Source organism: Opisthocomus hoazin, chromosome 7 (genome assembly GCF_030867145.1).
Source record: "Opisthocomus hoazin isolate bOpiHoa1 chromosome 7, bOpiHoa1.hap1, whole genome shotgun sequence".
Classification (NCBI taxonomy): domain Eukaryota; kingdom Metazoa; phylum Chordata; class Aves; order Opisthocomiformes; family Opisthocomidae; genus Opisthocomus; species Opisthocomus hoazin.
In genome coordinates, this window is record NC_134420.1 from 37198888 (window position 1) to 37224421 (window position 25534).

The 25534-nt window shown below is 49.0% G+C and overlaps 1 protein-coding gene and 1 long non-coding RNA gene across 7 annotated transcripts; one reads left to right on the forward strand and one right to left on the reverse strand.

Annotated features, from left to right (window-relative positions):
• Nucleotides 1-25328, forward strand: BMF (Bcl2 modifying factor). Of its 6 annotated transcripts, XM_075427203.1 has the most exons (5): nt 6166-6260; nt 8666-8761; nt 8877-8986; nt 9922-10085; nt 15524-15901. In XM_075427203.1, the coding sequence occupies exons 2-5, from the start codon at nt 8671-8673 to the stop codon at nt 15654-15656; spliced, it is 498 nt and encodes a 165-aa protein (XP_075283318.1). In that variant the 5' UTR covers nt 6166-6260; nt 8666-8670; the 3' UTR covers nt 15657-15901. The 6 variants fall into 6 exon arrangements, with proteins under 6 accessions (XP_075283315.1, XP_075283318.1, XP_075283316.1 ...); XM_075427201.1 differs by lacking the exon at nt 15524-15901 and adding an exon at nt 23374-25328 and having other exon boundaries at nt 8666-8986; XM_075427202.1 differs by having other exon boundaries at nt 8666-8986.
• On the reverse strand, nt 2407-5938 carry LOC142361909 (uncharacterized). The gene is made up of 2 exons (XR_012764506.1): nt 5634-5938; nt 2407-3336 (listed from the first exon to the last, which is right to left on the reverse strand). It is a non-coding gene; the product is annotated as an uncharacterized LOC142361909 (long non-coding RNA).
• Nucleotides 25329-25534: the final 206 nt, after the last annotated feature.

The following is a 25534-nucleotide window of genomic DNA, read 5'->3' on the forward strand; positions in this document are numbered from 1 at the left end:
CAGATACAGCTCTCCTGCGATCTTGGTACCAGGACAGCAGCATCCAGCTACACGGAGGAGGAGAGGTGAGCTATGATGCTTGTTAGATATCACGCAGAAAATGCTGCATTTCCTCTTAGCTGCTGCCTAGCTGGAGGGCTGAGCTGCACATTCACCACTCAAACCCAGAGAAAACCCTCTTCCCCAAAAGGCTTGGTGCAGCTCCCCAGGCTGCTGTGGGAAATGGGTTTTCACGAGCATTAGGGGTACTGGGAAGAACTGGTGAATCATTAGTTGCAAACATTCTTTGAGGAAAATTGTAAGGCGTCCTGTTCTGCCAAGTTGTTTTCAGACTTGTTTTCCAGGTTTTGAGATTTTTCAGAAAGTTGTTTGTTTCTTCCTACCCAAACTGTAAAGTCTATCCATTCTAGTTTTACTGGAATTTGGAGACGGTTTGCCACTGGATTCACTGGGAGAAAAATAAGGTCCTCAGTTTTATGTTAGTCCTCGTGAGTATACTTAAAAAAATACCACATTTACAATGAAGACGGTGAAAACAGAAAGCCAAGGAAGCAAAAGATTTTTCTACAAACAGTGGATTTTTTTTGCCTTCATAGAAATCTTTAACTTCCGTGTTTTATAAAAAAACTTGTAATACAAGGAGAGTTTACTAATATCCTTAGCTGAAGATAATGAAGACAAACATTAAAAAGCAACTTATGAATACTCTGTGGGTGGTGAAACAGAGGGCATAGATTTACGTGCGAAAATGGAGGGCCTGAATTTACAAACAAAGGTGTCCCCAGCCACAGACTCTGCTCAAAGTTATCTTGAGCTGACTGAATATTCAAAATCCTGTAAGTCCTTTACGAAACTGATAGGAAAACCTACAACTGGAGCAACAAAAATAAGTTATTTTTATATTTTTCTATTCTACCTTTTTATATTTATCTTTCTGTTTATATATTTCTTAATAACTTGATAAAAATGTGAAGCACTCAGCAGCTTCTAGCACTAGATGTTCCTTTTGAACTATTGACAGAATCAGGCAATTCTGGTTTTATTCCTACTTTCACTTTCCAGCTTCAGTTTAAAATTTATTGCACCTAGCACTTAATGCTGCACTGTGCTGAACACCCTCACTGGTCCCGCACTGCAACAGAAAACATAAACCCTCAGCGCCAGGCGCCAAGTTTCTCTGCTTTATCTTCACATTCAGGATAGTCGAGCTCTATTGTTACTCCATTTTCCATCCAAATGTGAATGTTTTTGAGGTCAAACCTCAAGACGTAAAGCTGAGCATTTACCAGCCAAAGGTCCCCTTAGCTCAACGCGCAGTCCTTGGCAGTTCTTCGCCAAAACGCGTGACACACTAAAGCGATGTTCCTCTTCTGTAAGACGGGAACCATAATACGTCAATAGTTTACTGGGACCACGTGCAGTGTACTTTGTTAGGACCCGATCCTCTAAGGACTTCTCTATTTTATATTCTGTGAGTGGCACTGAGAATAACAAAAAATCAGGGAATTTAGAATTTGTGTATGTGCCTCAAGATAGGGTTGGTTATTGTCAATAGTTTAAAAAGCAATGGAAAAACATACTGGTGAATTTTTAAAAAATGTAATAAAAATATATCACTTCAATATTTTGAACTTGTTATTAAAAAAAAATTTTCTACCCAAGCTGATTCGCACTGTCACAGGTTGCCCAGGGAGGTTGTGGAGTCTCCATCCCTGGGGATATTCAAAAGCCACCTGGACATGATCCTGAGCAACCAGCTATGGACGGCCCTGCTTGAGCGGGGGGTTTGGACCAGGTGACCTCCAGAGGTCCCTTCCAGCCTCAGCCGTTCAATGACTGTGTGATAAACGAGTTCCAGAATCAAACAGTCTCCTACAGGCAGGGAGCCCTTGCAGGCAGTGAAGAGCATGGTGTCAAGCCCCGAGGCTGCATATTAGGCAGCTGTGACATTTAACAGCACCATAACTTATCATGCAGTGACACTGGGGAAAGACCTAATTCTGCCCGGCACTGAGTATATCTGGTGAGTCCTGATGATCTTCAGTGACCGTTACAAGTCACACTCAAAAATGTTCTTGGAGTTTCAGAGTCAGATCTCACCCCTCTGATGTCAGTTTTCCTTTGCCCTTGGCAAGGAGTGGGTCAGGCTTTTACAGAATGAGGCTGCAACTCTGTAAACATTATACAGATTTTACTTTAATGTCTAGCGTCGTCCCCTTACGAAATCCCAGTAGCAGAGTCAAACATCTGAGGAAGTTTATGCTGCAGATGTTGGTCCAGAATACACGAGGGAAACAGATGACGAAGGAAGCAGTGAACTCATAAGAATGAGATGGGAAGAAACAGAAGAGAAAGGGCAAGAGTACAGAATCAGGAGGAAAAGACAGGCAATGAAAGAAACCCAGAGATAAGAAAGAAAAATCAAGTTTATTTAACATTACCAATAAAACACATAAGAGCAGTTTCTATTTTGGCCTCTTTTTTTTTTAGCACTAAGGAAGAGAAATCTTCACAGGAACTTTTCCTTAAATCATTAGCATGCTGCAGAAATTCTGTTCTGTGCAAAGTCTCTGTAGAACTGGACAATTCCTTAGAGAAAGTGAAACTGCGTAGGAAGTCTTTGTGAGAGGAGGGGAAAGAAAGAAAGCAAAGGCAGGGAGAAAAAATCCAGTATGACCCCAGCATACGAGAGCATGTTCAGTGACACACAGAGATGTGCACACCTCAAGCCCAGTTGTCAGCGTTCCCTTCAGCCCGTTGCCTCTAAGGCCACGAGTGAACTTTCAGGGCTGACAGTAGGAACACTGACTGGAAAATGCAAACTCCTGTCTTCAGCGTTTGCAGCAGGAGTCAAGCGCAGCGCCCTGAGAGAGGATGGAGCATTTTCCCCAGGCAGTGCCATTATCTGGGGAGAAAAAGAGTGTTTCGGTTTTGCTTTCAGAAAAAAATGAAAAGGAGCAACCTCAGCGAGCCTTCTTAAAAATTGCTCTCTTGAGAAGAAATCCGCAACAGCAATATCCTCTCACTATTACTTACAGTCAGAAAGTGCTCCTGCTCCCAGATACACCTTTCAAAATGTGAAGCACTTTCTCCTATCAGCACTAGGTGCTGAACGCAGCGAGCCCTTCCATCAGAACGGAGACCAGCCTTCTCTGCAACGCTTGCTCGTGGGAGGAATGTGCAAGGATGGTCAGAACCTGAAATTCAAGCCGGGCTTTTTCTGCCTCACACAACAGTAAAATGTTTCTCGGTGGCAGAACACAGTTAGCAGGTCTGTTGATATGTGTCAGGACAGAAGATACCGATTTCCAGTCCTCGGCACTCAGATTCAGCACCCTGAAAAACCATCAAATTGACAAAATGTCCTTAAGATAAAACAAACAGAATCAATCCCGAGCGTTTTTCTTGTTGGTCCTTTGCTTCATGATCCATGAAGCTACTCTTAATTTCCCTATTCCAACCATGAGAGCTAGAAAAACAGAAAAATAGAAATGAGGACTGAGCTCATGAGACAAGACTACCCTCACCGAAGCGAAGTCGGCCCTGCGTGGGTTTCAGAGCCCACCCAGGCAGAGCAGCTCGCAAGACCCGTACCTAAGATCACAACGTACTCTGCAATTACAGCACAATGCTGACAATAGCATTTTGTCAGTAAAACAAAAACAAATAGTTCTGAAGACACAATAGGGGATATGGTGGGGCGGAGGGGGCCTAACTAAATAAGATAAGCAATTTTGTTCACTAGTCTTTTGAGCAGTAGAGCAGGCTGACAGCAGGGTTATAGGATGGCACGGTATTTCCCTCCACAGATGTCACTGGGACACTGCTGCACGTGATTTAAGATTAATCTCTTGAATCAAAATGCCACCATGTACACTAATGAGCAAAAACTCTCTGGCAGAGTATCCGTCCCTGGGGCTCCCGTTCCCAGGTAAGAAGCTTGTCTCCATGCTATTGTAGAAACTCTCTCAGCAGAGTGCAGTGAGGTTGGTGGTATAACTTGCCCCCCAGTTCACAATTTTCCATTTCAGACTCGCTGTCTCTGTCTTGGTTTCGGTCTATTTACTCGGAGCCATTTCTTAACAATGTCTAATTTCCTCAAGGAATCCCTCTGAGTCCCCTCTCTTAGAAACACTGCCATATCTTTTTTTTTAATCACTGAAAGGCACAAATATCCTTCCTGAGCTCCCTTACCATCCAGCCTGATTATATACATAGATTTCAGTTTCCATACATTTTCTACACAGTAGGAGTTCCCAAAACACAGCCTCTAGGGATATAAAGTGTGGCCCCAACTGCAGCTCAACGAGATGAAAACAAAGCCGATCAGGTACTGTTTTTACTGTTAATGAGCCTAACCAGCAGGCAGTTATTACTTAGTCTGGAAGACATAAGTGGTTGGAATCACAGTGCATTCATTTTTTATTTATAGCGATGCACGTTCAAATTAGAAGTAGCCCTCCAGCAGCTGGCATTTTGCCAGGGCCTGACCATCAGTGTGATAAAATTTGAACATCTTGAAGATGTAGAATGCCTTCTGTTGCTTTTTCTTTTAAATAACATTCTTCTCTCCTCCTACTCGTAACTCTCTTGACTATCAAAAGTGGACAATGAGGCTTAATTAATTTAGGAGCCTGGCCCTTACTGAAAGTGAAAGAAATTAGTCATTTTTCTTTCTCACTTGGTGGTGAGGTATAAGCCAGGCATGCGCTGATCTTCTCATAACAAAGCAAAGGCTCAACCCTTCTGGCAAATAAAAGAGTAGAAATGAACACTTGGACAAGAACCATAAAGAAATGGGCTCTTGGAGAGGATGCACGTCCTTAGCCTGTTGATCTATTAATGGCAACTGTAAATACCTCACCCCAAATCACTGTGACTGAAGCATTTACGTGGCGAGGCTCACAGAGCCTGGCCAGGAGAACGTGATACGAGGAACCCGCAGTAATTCACCTCACCTTGCTAGCCATCGGTTTCTAGTCTAACCCCTCCCCTGAGTTTCAGTTACAAACCTCAATAACTGTGTGGCAGACTTGACAGCAATTAACATTACTCAGCTGCCAGCTGGGTTTTAAAATCTCCCTTCCCAGTGATCTCGTTACCTAGGTTTTAAAATCAGCCTGACAGAGTGTTGTTCTGTGCTGAGGCACGGGGTCCGGCCTCTCTGAACCTGGTGAGATTTTGCTATTGATTTCAGGGGGAGCTGATAAATCAGCGGTATAGAGCGAGGGTAAAAGGCACTGAGCTCTTGTTTGGACCGTGAGGGTTGGGTTTTTTTGTTTTTTTCTTTATCTTCTCAGTGAGGGGGCTTCACAGAAAGCACTGCCGAGAACGCAGCCTTATCAGGTTAGTTCTTCAGCCCCGCGTATTACCCGCACGCAGGACAGAGCACGCCATGCTGCAAAGCACTCCTTGGCCCTCGCACCTCAGCGTTCGGGCTCTAACAGTCAAGGAGAACTTTCCAAGTCATTTAAAGCCAAGAAATAAGAGTTTAGTTGGTAAATAACCAACTGGAGTCACAGGCCCACCAGTTCCCAGCCCAGCCGTGCCGGCAGCTCTGCCCTCGGCTCGGGGGGCCCTGCGGCAGCGGGACCAGGGCAAGCGCTGCAGGCTGACAGACGAGGGCAACTCACCTTCTCCCCGCTCCCACCTGGAGGGGGACGGGGCTGTTTATTTTCCCGCAAAGACTCGGGGTGGAAAAGCAGTTTTCAAGCGAAGGCTGCTCTCCTCGCTACGCAGCCCCGTCTCCCCGGGCCCTCTTCTCCGCCTGCTTCCCACGTCCGGCACCGAGGAGGCTAGCGGTGAGGCGACTACGCCAGCTTCCCCCACAGCACCCGCCCGCCCGGCGCCTGCCAGTGGGGGGGAGCCGGCGGGCCGACACACGGGGCCGCCGAGCCGAGCCGAGCCGAGCCGAGCCGAGCCGAGTCGAGCCCCGCCCCGCCCCGCCCCCCCGCCGGTATCCCTCAGCCGCGCCGCTCCACGGGCCGGGCCGGGCCGGGCCGGGCCGGGCGCACCCCTGCATGGCGCCAGCCGTTGCCCCTCGCGGTGCGGCCCGCCCCTCTCCGCCCATTGGCCGTCGGGCGGGGGCGGGGCGCGGCGCGGCGGGGGCGGGGCCGGGGCCGCCGTCAGCTGTTCGCGGTACGCCCGGGGGCGGCGGCGGCAGTTTGGTGGTGGGGAGGCGCGGCGGCGGCTCCCGGGACGGTCCGGCTCGGCTCGGCCCGGCCCGGCCAGGCCCCGCGGGACGCCCGCCCCGCTGCTCGGTGAGTGCCCGGGAAGCCCTTTGGCCGCTGGGGGCCGGCCCCTCTGAGACGGGTCTCCGGTCAGCGCGGCGCCAAGGCCGGGCGCGATCGTGACAGGGAACGGGGGGGTTTCGTCGCGGAGCAGCCCCGGCCCGGCCGGGTGGAGCGGAGCAGAGCGGCCCCTGCCCGCGGTCCCGCGGCGTCCGGGCGGGCTGGCTGGGAGCGAGCCCGGTGGGCGCCGGGAAGGCAGCGGCTCGCTGGTGCAGGCAGTGGCTAACTGCCGGTAGCCAGCGCCGCCCCTCCCGGAGCCGGGCTCGGGTGTCCCGTGCCCCAGCGCCGCCCGGGGGAGCCGCGCGTAAAGTCCCGGGCCGGGGGTAGCCCTGCGGCGGGGCCGGAGCCCGGAGAGGGCAGAGCTAGACGCGGCCGGCGGTGCCGCGGCGGGGCCGGCCAGCTTTGTTTTGGGAAGCTGGCACGCACGTGTGTGCTGAGCCCTCCCTCCGGCTCCCGGCCCGCCGCCTGTCACGGCGGCGGGGGCGGCCGGGGCGCGGCGGGCCGGGCGGCCGTCTCCCGGGCAGCGGCGGGCGCGGACGCGGCACGGAAGGCGCCCGGCGGAGCCCGGGCTGCTGGGGGCCTCTCCCGGAGCGGGCTGCGTGCCGAGGCTGCGGGGGGAACTCCGCGGAGCCGGGGGGTGAGTTACCCCGAGCGCTGCCTCGGCGTCGCCGAAGAGCTCGCACGGCGGGAGGCCGAGTCAGACCCGTTGCTCTCCAGACCCCGCGCTGCTGGCGGTTCGGCGGGGCGGCTGGCTTCGTGCCGCTGTCGCGCTTCCTGGCGCTGAACGCCGGTGTCCCGGCGGGGCTCCGGCAAGTCTCGCTGCGCAGGTGACACAGGTTATCGCTCTGCCCTTCCGTCAGGTGATGGGGATCTAGCGGCAGGGCTGGCAGGACATCGCCTACGCTGGCATCTCAGGGCCCGTCACGCCTCGCGATGTGCTGCTCCAAGCCGTGGACGAGAACATTTTGCGTGCTGTGCCAAGACAGTGCTGCTGTCATCCGGCGGAGCGGGACCCACGGCGGGGCTGGGACCCGTTCGGCTCGGCGCGCACGGCTTTGGGAGCTGTGGCTGGGCCAAGCGAACCGCTGAGAAACAACAGCTTAAATAAATGTAGTGGCCCCGAGTTAGAGCCCTGCGCAAATAGTCCTCACGCTGCTCCATCCCTTTGTCTCCTCCAGCGTGTTGGTGGTGTGAGCGCTGCTCACCTGAGGGGAGATGGGAGCACCAAGGGGAGCGCCGAACACATCCTCATAAAGTTATTATTAATGTCTTCTTCAGGCCTGAAATTCCTCTTGCTAGTCTTCCGTTCTGTTAAATGCTTCTTCGCAAACCAGAGCAAAGGAAGAGACATGAAGAGTTGAATTTCACTGCCTTGTTTGGAACTGGGTGGAAATCCTGGAGATGGATCTCTTAGGAGTCTGTCTTCCAATTGGGTTAGATGCACAGGTAACAGTAAAGGGACTTGTGGCTTTCTTGGTGAATCTGCTTCTAATTACTCTATGATTGCAGAGAGCTCTGAAAAAGTGATTTAGGGTTTATTGGGATTTTTTTTCTTCCACCATCTTTGTCCAGCTTTGTGCTATAACAGAGCTCAGGAGCTTTTACTATGGCAGCTACAGAAGTCCTACTTTGAACACTGAACCAGCAATGTTTGGGGTTTTTTTTTCAGTAGCAGGGTGAACTAATGCACTGATAGTGCATGTGGGCTTGAGGGTAAGAGGGGTAATGAAGCCACTGCACTGCCAAGTTTGGGACATGTCTTGAGCTGAGGGAAGAAATGAGAAGTTGAAAGGAAAGTTGGCCTTTCTAGGAGAAGTTATGGAGAGCTTCGCGGAAATGGCTTTGCCAGCTCTAGTGAGTTTTGCCACTGGGGTTTCTTAAAAGTCTGGCCTTGCAGCCTCGTGATCACAAGAGCATTTCTTCATCAATAAGTAATACGTGGGAAAAAGCGAGGGGGGCATACCATAAAGTTCCAGTACGGCAGGCCAAAGCGAAGCGGACCCCAAAGAAGCTGACTGGCCATAGGGCAATTTGAAGGATTGGGGTGGCTTTTTGAAATAATGTCTCTTTTGTTTCTGTGTGCTGAGGTTGGGATTGGCCCAGTTGTGGGATTGGAGCTGTGGGTGGACTTAGACACGTGTGAACTTTGTCTCCGTCTGGCCCAGCGCTCACGGACTTTCCACAAAGCCCTGACCTTCACCACCGAGTCATTTGCCTCTCCTGCCCATGCAGATGGGCAGCACTGGGAGGGAGGGAGGCACGCAGGCAGACGTTGATAAAAGAACTGTGTTTTCCTGTTGGAGCAGAAGGCATTCTCTCCTGGACAACGTTCTTGCTGTGTCTTAGCTGTTTTCTCAAATGTCCCTTTATTGCAGGAGCAATGGATCGCCCCAGCTACCTGGAAGAGGACTATTCTAGCCTGGATGGGCTGGACGATGACGTGTTTCACTCTGATGACTTTGGACTTGCAGGTCAGCCTGGTGAGATGACTGCAACTGGCATTTTCACACAGAACCAGTCCTACAGCTGCCTTCTGGGGAGGTTTCAACTATTCCCCCTCACACACTGCTGTGGTCCCGGTATCAGGCATCCTGAGCAGCAGGACAAGGCAACTCAAACACTCAGCCCGTCCTCTTCCAGTCAGGATGTTATGTTGCCTTGTGGAGTCACTGAAGAGCCCCGGAGACTCTTCTATGGTAAGAGCACTCCAGTGTCACCAGCTTTGCAGCAAGGAAACTGTCCCTTTAGGACTTCCCCAATCAAGCAAGGTTTCTTTCATTAGGGCATTTTATTAAAAGACTGAAATTATTTTGCTTTCGTCCTACTCCCTCAGGCAAGACAGCTTGTATTTTCTTACCCTTGCTTGTCCACTGCAAGAACCAGGCACTTGCTCATTGCTTCCGCTGTCCTTGATATTCCCACTCTTTTTCTTCTTGGCTTTATTCTGTCACATTTTATTTTACCGCTAGATGTTTAAGTGCTCGTATCCTATGATTTGCCTACCTTTTTTAACTTCCAGTGCTGTCTCATCCACCTAGGAAGACTCCCAGAAGTTTTCAGCGGAGAGAGGGAAATGCAAAAATTTACACTTGGTGGGGCAGCTTTTAGGCTCTTTACGGGAGTAACAGTTGTTGAATAAGTAGCTTGTCCATCCAGCATTTTACTAGTAACTGATGGGGCACCGCTCAGCTTTGTGTGTCCAGTTCAGCTTTAATTCGAATCAGTCCCACTAAATGCCAGACAACTGAGAAAAGTCTGACAGAAAAGGTACAGAAACTTTTAATGGGAGACAACTTGAGATCTTGTAAAACTGCAAAATTGTCATTAAAAAAAAAAAATCAGCACTTGGCTGAACTATAAACAAGCAAAAGGAACCAAGTGTAAGATCCTGCCAATCATTTGATTATGGGAAGCAACACAATGCTTTGCTTCATCGATATAAATCTACTTAAAAGCCGAGCAAATGTTTTACTGCCTGCTTATGGTACACAGTCATTGTCTGGGCTTCAGGAACTGGACTTACAACGAGTCAGAAATTTAGGATTATGTGCAGCTCTTTCCTCCGTAAAGTGTACTGAATAGAAGAGCTGTTCTTTGTGCTGCAGGAATGACTCTTCTGTCTGTTTCGTAGGGAATGCTGGTTACCGTTTACACGTCCCTCCAGCTGGCTTTGCGTTGGGTCCGCACCTCCAAGAGGAGCCTCAGGAAGGTCAGCGGGAAGCGCGTGCGGAGGTGCAGATTGCACGGAAGTTGCAGTGCATTGCCGACCAGTTCCACCGGCTCCACATACAGCGGGTAGGGTCTCTCTGGAGGGGAAGGCGGGGGCTTAGCTGTCCAAGAGGGGTGCTCTGGAAGACCGGCTCCAAGCACCAGCAAAGCGGGCTGTTGTCTAAGGCGGCAGACTGCCAGCAGCAATAAAACAGCAGGAGTATCCTGATGGGTTTTGCTTATGCTAGATTGCTGGCTCTTCCTAAAGATTGGTAGGTGGAGGGAAGAGACTGTGTGGGACTGCATTTACTGCCTGAGAAGGTAGCTGTTCTGCGCTAGCTGCTGCTATTCCAACTCTTCCAGTTCATTAGCAACAGGGGCACCGAGGCTTTCTCCAGGGATCTCCCCCTTGCTTTTTATTACAGCTTTTACTCTTCTCCACTCTCCTCACCACCAGTGACTTCTCTTCTGTGGCACAAGTGGCCATCTGTGGCTTATATCAGCTCCTCATCTTGGAGATGACAAGAAGCCTGGAGTCTGTTCTGACACTCCTTGTTGTCTACGGGTAGCTGTCTGAAATGTTGTGGAGTATATTTAGATCATGCTCTACTTGCTAGCAACTCCTCTGTCAGACAGTCCTAGCTAGTGTCTCAGACTTGTGACTAACTTCCTCACAACAAAAGACAGCTGTTAGATGCCATTAGGTCTGAAAACCACACTCCAGAATCTTGATTTTGTTTTCTTTTTTTCAAAAAAAAAAAAAAAAAAAAAAAAAATGCTGCTCTTCAAAGAAACAGAATGAAACCAGCCCCCCTCCCCTATAATCCCTGATTCTTTCTTCCTTGCCCTCCTTCCCCTGTTGAGCAGGGATGGAAGGGAGATGCAGAGCTTGTCAGAGCTGGCAGAGGTTTGGCAGTAGGCAGCACTTCGCCGCTCCCGTGTGAGCCCAGCACAGAGAGTGAGTATCCGCTTGCATACGGAGAAGCCGACACTGGCTGACTTCAGAGAGGGATGGAAAGGTTACCTCGCTCCAAGGGAGCTGGCGCTCTCTTAGCGGTGGGATGTGTTGCCATTCTTCTCAAAAGTAAGTGAGGATCTCCGTCACGGTCAGAGAACGCGGCTTGTGGCTGGGCAGAGTTTTGTTCATGTGTCAGGAGAGAGGTGAGGGGATCCTGGGGCTCTTCGTCTCCAGATAGCAGGAGGACTAAAGACGCCGTACCGGGAAGATCAGCCTGTAGGAATGTAGACGGGGCTACGGATGTCACTCGGCAACCCGCAGCGGTAACGAGCCACCACCAGACTTTTAACGCGGTGCGTGTGGTTGCATGGCGTTTTCCCCGGTGCCACCTCTTCGCCAGCGACAGCCGAAGACCCCGCTCCCTCTGGCCAGCCCCTGCCCGGAAAGGGACGGCTCGCCGCCCCGGCGGAGGAGCCCCGGCCGGAGCGGTGGAACTGGCTGTAACCTGACCCCTGTCCCCTCGGGCCGGCGGGGGGAGCGGCCCCGCCTGCTGCCTGCGCCTTGCCAGCGCGTCCCGGAACGCCCGCCCCGGCCGGCCCCGCTGAGGCGGCCCCGCCTCGGGCCCGCCGCCGCTCCGGGGCGCGGGGCGGACTGAGGGGCCGCCGGGGCCGCGCGGAGGGCCGCCGGCCGCCCGGGCCGCGCGAGAGCCGGTAAACAGCGGCGTCGGGCGTCGCTGCCCGCGGCGGGGCCGGCGGAGGAGGGGCTCTGCGGCCTTTGTTTGCGCTGGAAGAGCAACAAGTTGTGAAGTGGGGGGAGAGCCGTTCAGCCGTGTGATCTTTGAAAACAAAACAAACCGAAAAAAAACCCCAAAGCCCAACCCGAGAACGTAACCCGAGGAGGGAATAGTTCAGCCAGTGGTTCTCCACAGCCTGACCCTGGGATGGGCCTTGGCGGTGGGGTCTGTGAAGGGATTCTTTCTTGTTTGTCTGGAAAACTGAGCGCTGAGCCGCACGTTGGTGTCCGGGCCACTGCTCCCCATGGAGCGTTTCGTTGTGATGCCCGATCCCTCCCCTCCCAGCCCCGCGCCGGGGGTTTCCTTCGGCTTTTGGCACAGATCTCCCCTGCCGAAGCCCCTCTGTCCTGCGTGCCGTGACTTCCCGGCCCGTGGCTGCAGGAGCAAGCAGCCTGCCCCTGGGGACACGTGGACTGCTTCGCAATGTGTTGTGGCTTGGAAGGGGCAGTCTGGTGGAAAACTGGGCTGGCGTTTGTCTTGCTGTGAAACTAATCCGTGATTTGGATGCCCCATCCCAGCTTGTCTCAAATGTTTGGTCAAAACCAGCTTTCCAGAGTGGTGTCTTGAATTAGATTTAGAGTACCATAAAGTCAGTCAAACCAGTGTCGTCTTGTGAAGTCCTGAGAGAGCAAGCCTGGTTTTCAACAAGCTGTGCCTTTTTTTCAGAGCCTACAAAACATCTGTGAAAAGAAAACGTACGTGCCTTTTCAGTGGGAGTTAGGAAAGGCTTTCGACATTGGAGTAGTGTGTCCAGCTCACTCAAGGGTTGCCCTCTCATGGCTCTTGAGTTCTGCAAGATCTCTATCAGTTCAGGTGTAGCTCCCTTTCTGCTGCTGGAGCAGCAAGGCTGTGTTGACACAAAGGCCACTGGTTAATGTCCATTCCTGGCTGAGAGAGAAACTGAGCAGGCAGTAGCTGCTGGGGTTGACGTCACTGAGTTGTCACTGGACTCGGCTGCATGCGCGGTCTAACCCCGTCCCACTCTGGGAACGCCGGAGAGTCGCTGTTATCTCTTCCCTGGGCTCCTGGAGCTATGTGGTGTTTGTTCTGTGGTTCTTGGCTATGCAAAAGATTTTTGGGTATGTATCTCATAAGAATAAGAAAGTTGGCCGCACCTATGCTTGCTTTTGGCATGTACACCATTTTCAGGGTTTCATTTCCTATTAATATATTAAACAGAATACGGTAGTTTAAAACCTGGCTTCTTCATCCTTAGAACAGTGCTAGAGCAATAACGCAACATTTCTTAGCACTCTGCGGCTTTCATCTCCTTAAGATGCTGAATTTATTATAGGAAGGACTTGAGCAACACTGTGTTCCTAAGTAGCAGAGTATGCTACAGGCTGGTCCAGTCTACAAAGGGCTCTGCAGAATGATATGTGAGACCCATCTATGTTTTCTCAAGTTCTTCAGTACCTCTTACGTCTCTGAGGCTGTGGCTTCTGGCAGTGTTCCCTTTGTTGTGCTTTTCTTGCCCTGCCCATGGAGAACAAAGGTAGAGCCAAGCCATGCTTCATGCAGGAGAACCCAGTACCTGCCACCTCCTTCTTGGTTTGGAGCAAGAGTGCATTTGCTGTGGGATCTGTGAACTGCTTGCTGTAGCTGAGTCCATGGCTGAGCTTAGAGGTTATGGAGAACAGAGCTAAGCTTAGGGGATCTATCTGCTGGTCGGTCGGCTGTGATGCGCTGCCTGTGCCCCACGCATCCGGGCTGTGGCAACAAGTGCTTTGGCTCTGCTTTAAGTGCTGACTGCACTTGAACTCCCTCGCCTTGAGAAGGGGCTTCAACCTGCACTGACCCGACAGTGTATTTCACGACGTGATGTGCTGCTGGATGGGATGGGTGTAGACAACCAGGGATGGCGGCAGCAGTGGCATAAAGCCGCCCCATAGCAGCATGGGGTCATACAAGAGTGGGGTGGATGACACTGTATATCAGTATCACACCCCTTCACTTCGACTTGCTGCGTAGAGTCACTGGAACGCTACAGCTTTTTCCAAATAAAATAACTCTTTCTAAGCAGGCTGCAGCTTTGAGAGGACTGCTTTTATCACATCTCTTCTTCATGGTGATAAGATCACTTCACAGGGGATAAAATTGTCTCTTTAAGAGCCAAGGAGTGGTAGCCTTGAACAGTTCTGGGCTCAGGTCCAAGCAGAGCCACTGACTTGCTGTATGACCTCAGACGAGTCTCTTGACCTCCTTGTGCTTCAGTCAACCCATCTGGAAAGCTCAGTTTAAAAAAAGCTGAGCCTCAATGAGAACCAGATGCTGAATCAGAGCAGAGCTTTCTCGAGTAAATAAGTGCATTACAAACAACAACAAAGCCCCTTTCCAACACATCAGGAATCCTGCAGTTGATTTAGATATGCTGACCATGCTCAAAAATCCTTTGTGGATCTAGCTATGGAAAACTTTGTTTCTCTAAATTCCCCATTTGGTTCAGCAAGCAGCTCTCCTACTGTCACTGCAACGGGCTCGAGCAGCCTGTGGAGCCCAAATACGCATCCACCCCAGCTGTGGACAGACAGCTCGGCATGTACCTGTTTGCCTCAAGGTAATGACACTGAAAATGTCCCAGAGGAAATGTTGTTTTCCTTTGAAAGTGAAACTTGCTACATTTTGCATATTTTTTTCCCCTCTGTGTCTCATGAGGGTTGTTGAGGCCTCCTCTGAGACACTTCTGCTTATGCAATGAGGAGCCCATGTCTCTGGTTGGAAACATCGGCCTGAGAGAGGGGGTGCACAGCGCTGCGTGCGCATCATTTATCCGAAACTCCATCAGGCTTTTCTGCATCGTTTATTGAGGACACATGGGAAATTCTTTAACAGTTGCGGTTTTTTAAACTGGAATTGTTTGCAGGAAACTGTCTTTTATGATGACTTCACATTTTAAGAAAAATGTTCAGAAAAGCTTCCTAATAACGTAATGCAGAGACACTCAAACTGTCTTGCAGCTGAGCCTGTAGCACCAGCAGCTCTGTACTTTGCTTGTACCTGGAGTCTCTTTGAGACTTGGGGTAAGTGCTTTCATTCATTTGTTTCCTGCGTAGGTCAGCGCGTTTCAGGATCTTCTCTGCTGGCTAGTGCTTGCTGGTCCCCGCTGTGGCTGTGCGGAGCAGTGGGTCTTGTCCTCAGCTCTGCTGTCTGTGGGTTGCCCATTGGTGCAGGACTTGAATTTCCAGCTGAGGATGCAGGAGCATGGTGAGGGAGAGTACCAGGTGGAGAACACCTGAAGTGAGTGAGCCTGGTTTAGAGCCACAGGGTCAGGTGGGTGTGAGGTTGGGAAGGTTGAGATGTAAAGCAAAGTTCTCACAGGGCTATGGAATTGAGATCCTAGGCTTGAGGAAAGGAGGATGGTGTAGGGGGAAGAGAAATTCTCACAGTCAGTGAAGTCAGAAACTTGTTATGAGGAAGTGGATACAGATTTTTTGCTTAATGTTGTTAGATTTTTTTTTTTGTTCCCGTTTTGACAAATGACAGAGAAGGAATAGGTAGGCTTGGAAGTGTACCTTCCTCTATGCATACAAATGACACAGCAACCTGTTGCCCCTTGCCTAGCACCTGTTCGGAAATCCTGCTGCCTGCCGAGCTGATTACTTGACATTTAGGTTGACAGAAACTTGCTGGGCCCTTTCACATCTGATCTGAACTGACAGTCTTTGGTATGTTAAGAACAGAAGCTGAGAACAAGAACATAGATATGCCATTCTATAAATCCATGTTTCTCCCATGTCTTGAATGTTACATGCAGTTCTGGTTTCCTTCTTCCAGAAACGATGCAGAAGAACTGGAAAAAGTTCAGAGAAAGGCAAGAAGGATGATGAAACTTCCATATGAAAAACAAAAAAATGGGTTAGGACTGCCAAGCCTAAAAAAGACACAAATCAAGGGGCAGCAATATTAAACAGAAATCAAGAGTGACGTGAAGAAGATGGATAGGCTAATTCCTCCCAGTACAAGAACTGGGCAAAATCAAGTCAAGCCAGTAGAAGCCAGTGCATAGTAAATGAGGTAGTTTTTCATGCAGTAGGTAGCTCTGTGGAGTTCCTTGTCAAGGCATATTGTGCATCCCAGTGCTTTATCTGGGTTCGAGGGGAATCAGGACAAGTTTATGGCTGTTGAAGGAGACATTAAATAAACAGAAACCAGGTCCGATTTGGGAAGTCCTAAGCTCAGACTAGTTAGGTGCTGAGAGGGTATTAGGGGGAGCTGTTGCATGTACTTGCCCTCTGCTTTTCCTTAGGCAGCCACGTCAGACTGCTGTTGGAGGCTGGGCTATGCGAGCTCTTGATGCAACAGTCACATACAGCCACTGTATAGCAGTTTAATAAAAACCACAAACCTTTTGCATCAGCTTAATCTATCCTTCTTCTCTGTGCTTTCAGCTGACAAAAGATTTAAACATGTTATGGCTTTGTTCCTGCTTAAAATAGGGGATAATGTTAAAAAGCAAAACTTCCTGCCTAGCTCTGGTAGAGGAAGTGGGCAGAGGATAAGGGAGCCGGGTGGCAGGAGAGCAGGGCGAGCTCTGTGCAGCAGCGCACCGTGACTCCTCCACCCCGCCGGGCACAGGACTGCAGTGTCTTAAGGCACTGGGACCACAACCTCAAAATACCGAGATTGCCCACATTTAAGAGCACGAAATAATTCTTTGGGACAGTAAAAGTGAATTGTTTTGCAGTATTTCTAACGTCACCTGCAGTATCGCTGTGGGATATAAATAGCATTTGGTGCTGCTGCTGCTCCCGTACAACCCCGGCAGCCTCTACAGGCTCTTCTGCAGTTCCTGGGCTCCCGCAGCACCGTGCCGGCTGTGACAGGGGTAACAAGCTTTCTGCTTGTCGCAGTGTGACAGCAGAGAAATTATTTTTCAATTAAGAAATAATTGCGGTAATATCCCACTTCTTTTTTAGTGTAGGAGACTAGGAAATGCAGGTTATAACTTGTCTGAGATCATGCAGGGATCGCTGATTGGAACCCAGTTGTTCTGCCTCTGGTCCTCCACTTAGGTTGGTTGATCTTATTAAGATACTGCCATCTCTGAGGGGGACGATGAGATGTTTGGACTGATTATTTATGATGAGGAGTGTGCGTGTTTGTATTTTACTCAATTAAATTTTATGGTGGAAAGGCAGGAAAGCAAGTGCCCAACTGCAGAGTCCTCCTTTGTTTCCAGCCGTTGAAGAGGAATGTCCCGCTAGCCTTTTATAGTCGGGGTTTTTTTTTTGTTTCTCCTTGGTAGCTGCCCTTGCCAATGCAAAGGAATCTTTCTGAGGACCATACCACAGCAGAAAGAATAGTGATCTAAAAATAAAAGCAGTGAGGCAACTTCTATTAACCTTAGTTAGGTTTCCCCTGTTGTAATGCCGGACAAGATGTGGGCAGTGGGGGACTACAGCCGCCCGCCGAGGCGAGCCCTGGCTGGCAAGGGGGAGCGAGCTGAGAGGGCCGTGCTGAGATCGGCTCTGCCGGGCAGTGTTTGCGCTGCGGCTGCCGTGTTTATATCGCGCTCTAAATTTAGCTTCTGAGTCATCAGAACTGCTGACGGAGGCTGCTCTGCCCACAGGCTCCGGCGCTGCACCTGCCTGCCTGCCTGCCCGCAGGCTCCCCGCCTCTGCCCGGCCAGGGCCCCGCGCCCCTCCGCTGGGAGATTGTCCAGTAAAAACTTTTAGAGCGTTGTTTTAGTGAAACCCCCAGGTACGCTTTAATCACTAAGTGGGGGTCTCCCGTGCCCCGAGAGCCATTTCGGGAGCAGCTCCCTTGCGCGGTGGCGGGGGAGTCGGTGCGAAGCGCAGATCGGCGTGTCCCACGGCCTGTGCAGGTGAGGCGGGCACGGCCGCCAGGTCCAGGCGTCTCCTCCCGCGCCCTCGTGCCCCCCCCAGCACAGGGCGAATCCCCACGTGGCAGGGTGGGGAGCGCTGTCGGGGGCGGCTCGATGGAGATGCGAGCCCCTTAGTTACTGTGTTTCTGGAAAATAAGCCAGCGTGCCCCCCGGGGGTGCAGAAGGGGAAGGCCGGGGCCTGGGAACGCGGTGGCCGGTGGTTGCCCTTCCCAGGTTGCCGTCAGCTGGCTGTTGCCATGGCGTCTGTCTGCTTCCCCTTCCTGCCCGCTCCGGAGAGGAAGGCGCGAGTGGCTGCGTGTTTGTTTTTGAACTACAAGAAAGTTGAGAAAGGGCTCACCTGCGCAGCTGTGCCTGCAGCAGGTTCGGGGCAATGACTGTTGCCGTTTGCTGCTCGGAGCCGTGCCTCAACAGGGTCAGTGCCATCCCCTTGCTTGGGCTGGGCAGCCCGTAAGCGGGTTTGGGGGGTCTCCTGCACCCCGCAGCCCTCCTGCTGCACCCGCTCCTGTATATCCTCTGTCCGTAAACACACATGGTGCTTATCTTGCTTCGCAAAGCCTGAAGGAGGCTTTGAGAAGGGAAGCAGTGCTTGAGATGACACCTCCCTCTACCACAAGTTTAGCCCCACGTAAGAGAGCTGCGGGGTTTCCGAGCCAGCAGGATGCAGATCCCTGAGAAAGATCCTCATCCTCCTCTCTGTGTCACCACGAGAAGTCGTGCCGCTAAGCTCTGCTTTCGGTTTTTCTCTGTTACTGTCGCTGTTTTTTTCCCTGCTGCTTTTACACATGCATTATTCTTTGGTCATTAGGAATCACAGCTGGAAAGATTTGTATTTGACTTCCATTGGCCTGCATTTCTCTCTCCAGCGGGAGAAACCTCCTGTAACCTCTGTTGCCTTGGGGACTGTGACTTTCTAGTCTTTCTTAGCTAAAGCATATTTTGTGGTAGCACAATATGCCTCCAGACACCTGGCAGCCAAAACAGCCTTCAGCGATGAGTCAGCAACTGCTCCCGGTGTGCAAGTATTTTTGTTTTCAGTGAATAAATAAAATCCCAACAACTTATTGCTAATACTTGTATTAGTCATTAAAGGAAGAATGGTGTTTTTATGTACACATATGCCATTCTTCTTCTTTTGCTCTAACAGTGCCATTTATGGCCATATTTTAATCCTCCTAGTTCAGATGGGATCGGAATTTGACCCTTAACCATCTGGAGGCCATGAAGCAAAGTCAGAAGTTGCCCATGAGATCAAGAGGGCAGACAGGTGTACCCTTCTGTATATGTGGTAGGAACGTAACAGACCCACCTACGACATGCGTATATGATGAACATATTCTTTTCTTATTTTTTAAGGAGGGATATTAATGGCGTGTATGTATCGGGTGGAAAAGTTAATCCAATTCATCTGTTAAACATTTATCCTCAAGGATTCAATGAGCTGTGTCAGAGGGACAACATTTTCTTCGAGGTGTATTACCTGTCCTGATCTTCCCTTTATCACCCGGTGCAAGGGCTTGGTAGGAATAAAAAGCTTTTGACGTCTGGGGTGCTATTTGACAGATACATATCTGTATGCTTACAGTGTGAAACACGTATTAGGAATTAATTACAGCAAGGGAATAAATGGCGGGTCAATCATGTCCCTCTTTCATTTGCTTCCAGTAAAAGTCTTGCTGGTTTTTTGTGTTTGTTTACCAGCTATTCTGGCGTTTGGTTCAGCACAGTTCATGGGATAGGCTTCACTAATGTACTGTTGCTGCAGAGGACACTTTTCCTGTAAAATGGCCTTTCCTTGTGACTCATTGAAGCATGCATGCTAACGCCTCAGACAGACAGTCTCTTAAGGATATCCCCTTTAAAAAGCAGCAGCTGCAATAGGAAATGGTTTTATGTGTTTCCAGCTTTGTGTTGACTTACTGTATTCACAAGTCTAGTCATTAGTTACAGTTAGTATAGAGGGCAAAAGGAGCTTCTTTCCATCTTGGGAAAGGAGCATCAAAATGTTCATTGTGTTGCTACTGCATGGAGGTGGCAAAGTGTTCATCCCTGATACTTTTGTGCAGTAGTGACTCTGAGCATTGAATTGTTTTGATGAGGGACAATACTGAAGCTTAGGAAAATTATAAACCTGTGTCATGATAGTTATGAATCTTAGAAAACTGTAAAAATTTGCTTGAAACATACCGCATCTGAAAAAATGAGATGCCAAATTCATGGAGTCACTCTCCTGGGTTTGCTGTCCTTCCTGGCAGCTAGATTATACCACACCAAAAAACCCACAGTCTTGAAATATTTGATTATTTGGTCTTGGCAGAGGCCAATCTAGGGAAAAGCTACTGAAACTTGTGAAAAGGACATTTTTTAGGCCGGCACAGTTCTTTCCATAAATTGTTTACTCTATCTCTGCTGCAAGGAATATCTGCCATTTCCATGCTGTGGCTCTTGTCCCGTGCTGAATTAGTACCACAGAAAGCAGATCAGCCCAGAAGGGAAGCCGTAACAAACTCTGTAACCCCCGTTAGCCAGGCTTGGTGCTGAAGCAAGTGTTCCCAGCTTGCTCCTCTTCTTGGGTCACCTTTCTGTTGTGCTGGCGTGAGCATCAGCTTGGCTACATGATGCCGTGGAACAGAGGGGTTAGGGTGACCTGATCAATAGTAAAGGCAACTTCTTTATCGGATTAGTTCTGGCCTTGATCACTGTCCTGCTCCAGTCGACTTTCCTGCGGTAGGGTGAGGAGAGGACAGTGCGAGCAGGCTGCTGCAGTACGCAAGCCAGTGAAAGCGTGTGTGGGACTGCACCACTGTGGGAGGAAATGCTGGCTGAATACGGACCCAGGGAAATGCAAGCCCTAGGACTAGCAATAAAACCTGGAAAGCTGCCCTCGGCCTAGTGCTCTATTTTTTCCGCTTCAGAACAAAATTAATGGTGTCAACGTCCTGCATAAAGTGATTTAAGATCATAGGCTTCTTATAAGCAGGGTGAAACAAGGGTAAAATAATTCTGTTCTGCTCTTGCATGGAAATGTCCTTGGTGTCTTAGGCAAATAGTGGGAAACATTTTTAACTAGAGAAGGACAAAAGTGCTGTGCCAAAAAAGTGGCTTCAAAAGGCAGTGAAATAAACACAATACTAAAAAAAATATTAGAGTTTTTCTCAGTATTTGTGATACCACATCCCACTGGTTCTCTTGCAGGTCTGTAACCCTTCTTAAAGTAGAGCTCTAAAACTCTTTTACCAAATAAAAACAAAACCCAATACCTTCCTCAAAAAGCTCCCCACCTTCAAAAAAGAGGGAGGAGAATGAGCTCAGTCCTTCCACTGTTTTCCCTGAACGTGGCCTCCTTTACCTATCACAAGTAATCCTTTGCTTCTGAGGTGACATGTAAACCTTAAGAAGGAGACGGAATATGTAGAAACCTCTTATGGTGTGTGAGAAGCACAAAGCAGCCTCCTACACGGAGCGGGACATAAACACGGGGATCCTTGCAAGTGTTTGTTCTCCTGATGGTTTGCAATAGTTGAAATTGCATGTGCTGGGTCAGCACACCTCCTCTTGTCTGCCCTCTGATTAACCCGCTTTGTAAGATCCCATGAGAGTTTCCATTGAAGAGGGCCCACCAGTGAAGCTGAGATATATTTCAAGTTTAGGATTTCAATACCAATTTTTAAACATCCTTTTGCATTTCCCATACTAAGTTCCCATAAGACACTTCTTTACCCTCTTGGCTGCCAATAGAATAAAGTAATCAGCCAAAGCAGATTTTCTCCAAAGCATCTGTAGTATGTTTGTCCACCGTGCTCTCCTAGCATAGTTCCCTACTTGTGGAAACTGCAGAAGCCGGCATTGTGCTTGCATGCTGCTTCAATGACATGCTACCTGAAGACCTCTGCTTGAAGAGCAGTCCACTTAAGCTGCAGTAGCTTGATAAAAATGTGGTATCTAGAGGTCATCGGGACATTGAGCGGGTTTGGGAGTGTGGCTCTATGGAGAAGCGTGAGAAGAATCTCTGGAGTTTGAAGGACAAGCCTGGTCAAACCAAGAGGTGACTAACAAAACAAGAAGCATCTTGGTTTTTGAGGCCAGATTAGGTTTTTGTAACCCAGCCCTGGAGGATAAGTTTATAAAAGATTGTTTTCACCTGTAAACTTAGCAATGCCTGGACAATCAGTACGGACTGAACCCAGGGCTTTGAAATAAATGATACCAGGCTCGACAGTCGCTGCCTGTGGGTTATGCTCCAAACACAGTGGTGTGGAAATGTGTGATGGGGTCTGTGTGAACTCTTCTAAATCGAGGAGACAACTGTTAAGGCTTGAGGGTAAGAAGAATGAGCCACTGCTAAGATATGAGATGAACACAGGGTTTCTGAACCATTTTGTGTGTACTAGTGATTCAAATGGCACAGATCTACTCACACTGAAATACGAAAGCAATTTAATGGCTATTTGAGAGGACTTTGAAGAGCTGTCTCTTGACGCATTTCCAATACACCAACTCCGGTTGCAACTCTCTCTTATTTGTGATTACATAAAGAATGTCTTGCCACCGTGTTGTTCTGCCCTGTTGGGCTAATCTGAGTCAAAACATCTTGTTCATGTAATGTGCTTTAGTGCTCTTTTTATGAACTCCTCTGTGCTGAGGCAAAGTTGTTGGAGGCCAGTCTTCTGTTTCCATGTCTGCTGGGGATTGGGGGTGGGGGGAGATCGGGGCTGATTTGTTTTGTTTTCCAGAAATGGTCAGTCCTGCTTAGCAAATATGGAATTTGGGATGAGAAAACAAAGACTGACTTCTAATAGAGGGCTGGTTATTGAGGTGAAATAGTATCCCAGGCTGGGCAATGTAAAGAGAAACCCACCTGTTTGTATGAGATGCCATTAAAGTGCGGGAAGGTGGGGGTATAATCGGAGCCACTTTTGCAGGGGTGATTACATATAACAAAAGAAGGAACAGTGTCCCTGCCCCAAAGCTGCATTATATAGTCTGGTGTCCCCCTGAAACTCAACTCCCATGTTTCTTCCTTGACAATGGGACCTGAAATAACCTCTTGGTTTTGGTTTTTTGTGTGTTTTCAAGTATGTTCTTGCTTAAGGTTTAATTGGCTCCAGTCAGTAGGAAAGGGCTCCAAGGCTGATTATTTATGGCTTACTGTCAAAAGTGGCTATAAAAAGGGCAGTATTATCTTGGAGATGCTGGGAAGGAAAATGTGGTGGGGGGAGGGTGGGGGAGTGTGTGTGTGCACGAATGTGTTTTCTTGTACTAGATGAAATCAGAGTTTTGCTGTCTCAGCAGTGTGGTTTAAATTGAAGATTAACCCTTTGACCTTCACGGTGTCAAATCACTTACAGATGGATCACCAGTTATATTTTTTCTTTTTTTTTACTTTTGGGGTGAAGGGGGGCTTTTTTTTAAAAAAAAAAAAAAAGGTTGTTTGTTCATGCAGCTGGGGCTTTTGAAAGGCTCAGAAGCCAATCTGATTAAAAACAGCACTTGGCTAAACTCTACAAAATCCTACAAGCAAAAAAAAAAAAGTTTAATCCTCTTGTGCACAATGCATAAAGGGTCTGCTCTTTTCTTTTTGTAATGTTAGAGCTACAATTATTTCTGGAGAACTTATCGTTTCCCTCTCTCCCCTCATCCCTTGCTGCACCCCCTTGTTATGCTGATGGGATTAAAGTGTCTGCTCTTGAAAAGTGTAACTGAGTTGTTATTGGAAAAGAGAAGTGGTATGTTGCAATTTTAGAAATATAAATAACCTTGCTTCAACTGTTCTCCTCTACAGCATCAGCAGAACAGAAATCAAGTGTGGTGGCAGCTTTTTCTCTTCCTACACAACTTGGCCTTAAACGCGGAGGCGAACAGGAACCACACTGGGCAGAGGTGAGCTTCACCCGCCTGTTTCAGGCCGCATCCAGTCTGCAGGGAGCACTGAACAAACACTGGTTCGGGGGCGAGACATTGCACACCGCCGGCCGGATGTGAGGACTCTGGATTTCTGATACTCGTCTTCAAGTTTGGGGTTTTTTTACGGACTCTTCTTAGCTACTGCCTGCCGCGCGAGGCAGGGAGCTCTTGTCCAACACTGTCAAAGGAAAGCCAGAGTGTGGGTGTGTTTGGTAAAGCTTGCTGCTGGTTCCCCGCGCTGGTGACCTCTGTACAAGGGAGGCAGGTATTAGACTAACGGCTTCCTCTGCCCTGTTAGTGTTAGTCAGTGGTAGAGTGCAGGAGTGTCATTTTGGCTGCTAGTTAAAAATGATGTCTGGGATTGATGAATCTAAACGTACTTTGGGTATCTTCCAGAACAGAGTTGCTCGATTCCTCCACAGAGAAAGTTCTTTTTAGCAGTGAAAACGTTCGAGTAGCTTATATCCCTCAGGTTACTGGTTTTCTGCATTCTGGGTTACTGTTTATTTCCTTGCACCCTGTGTGAGAGAAGATCTCCAAGAAATCTGATCTTTTCAATCCTTCTAACGTGCACCAGTTGCAGCTCTCACATGAAGTTGTTTGTCATTGCCATCAGTAGATAAAGTCATTTCAGTAGAACAGTCTTAAAATTAAACCTTCTTGGGGTTGCTGGTGCCTACTAGTTTCTGCCACTGTTTGCTTCCAGTTCAGTGTTCACAGTGCCCGTGAGCCAGCATGAAGCCAAAGACCTTGGAATATGACACAAGCGTCATTCTTCTACAATGCTAATGTATATGGGTTTATTAGTTTTATGATGGGTGATTATTTTGTTTTGTTTTTCTTTTCTCTTACTATAATGTGGTTGGTCAGGAAGGCTTAGGTCCCAGGCATCCAATAGTTTTGCTTCAAGATTTGACAGGGAAATTAATTAGCAGCTAGTCTGACATGTACACTGTACAAGCAGTCTGTCCGTTACCCTAGTATGTAATTTTTGGAAGCTGCTGTAGGCATATATTGCCTAGCAGCAGTAATATTACTTCAAGGGTGATCTAACAGTTCCCAGATTGTATGCACTCAGAAGTTTGTCCAGATGACTGACACTATTGGACCAGCATGGGGAAATTACCCTATCAAAAGGAAGTAACCTTAAATATCGATGGCTACTTCTCTGTAGCCTTAAATACCGTTAGTTCGCAAACCCAGTGACAACTAGGGTGAGACGCAAACAGAAAAGTAATGCAGACTTCACTTACTTCAGACCATTTCCGTATTGCCACTGCACCTTGTTGTAGGTCTCAAATGATAACAACCAGCATGAGGAAGAGCTGTCCAGAGAATTGCTCTTCAGTCCTGTTACAGACATCAACTCAGGCATTGAGGAATTCTTCTGCTCTTGGTCCACGCTGAAAAATAAGCATTACTGTACGGGAAGAGTAGCTTACTTGCACATATGCTTTCTCCTCCACCCTTCTCTGCTTATCCTGCCCTAATTCATGCTTTCTCTGGTAGTTGTATAATCTCATCATTGCACTGTAGTGTCTGGTAACAGTTTGCTGAACACGGTTAAATCTGGACTTTCTCCCTCTCTCCCAGCCCCATTTTCTTGATTTGCATCCTGCTCTACTGTGGCAAAATGTGATTTAGCTCCCTGAAAGAGGTCCCCAAGCCTCTTTCACTTTCATATATTCACAGTCACTCTCAACGTAAGGAGAGTTTATGTGAGAAAAGCTTTTTTTTCTCCTTTTATGTTATTTTTCTAGCTAGAGCTAGAGTTTGTCTGTGATGGTTAATAATTCATATAAATGAATCTCAAGTAATATTTTGGGGGGTGAGTTTTATGGAGAGGGAGGGCGGGAGGTTTTTTTGGGAGGGAGAATTGTTTTGGGGTTTGTGTTGTTTCTTTAAGCATGTGCACTACAGAGTTACCCAGAGGGATGCAAGTGATAGCTGTTGCTGACTATGCTGCAGCAGTATGGGAAGCCACTCTCTGCCCATGCTGGCAGAGATGAGGCTTTCCATACCTTGCTTTGCACAGTCTG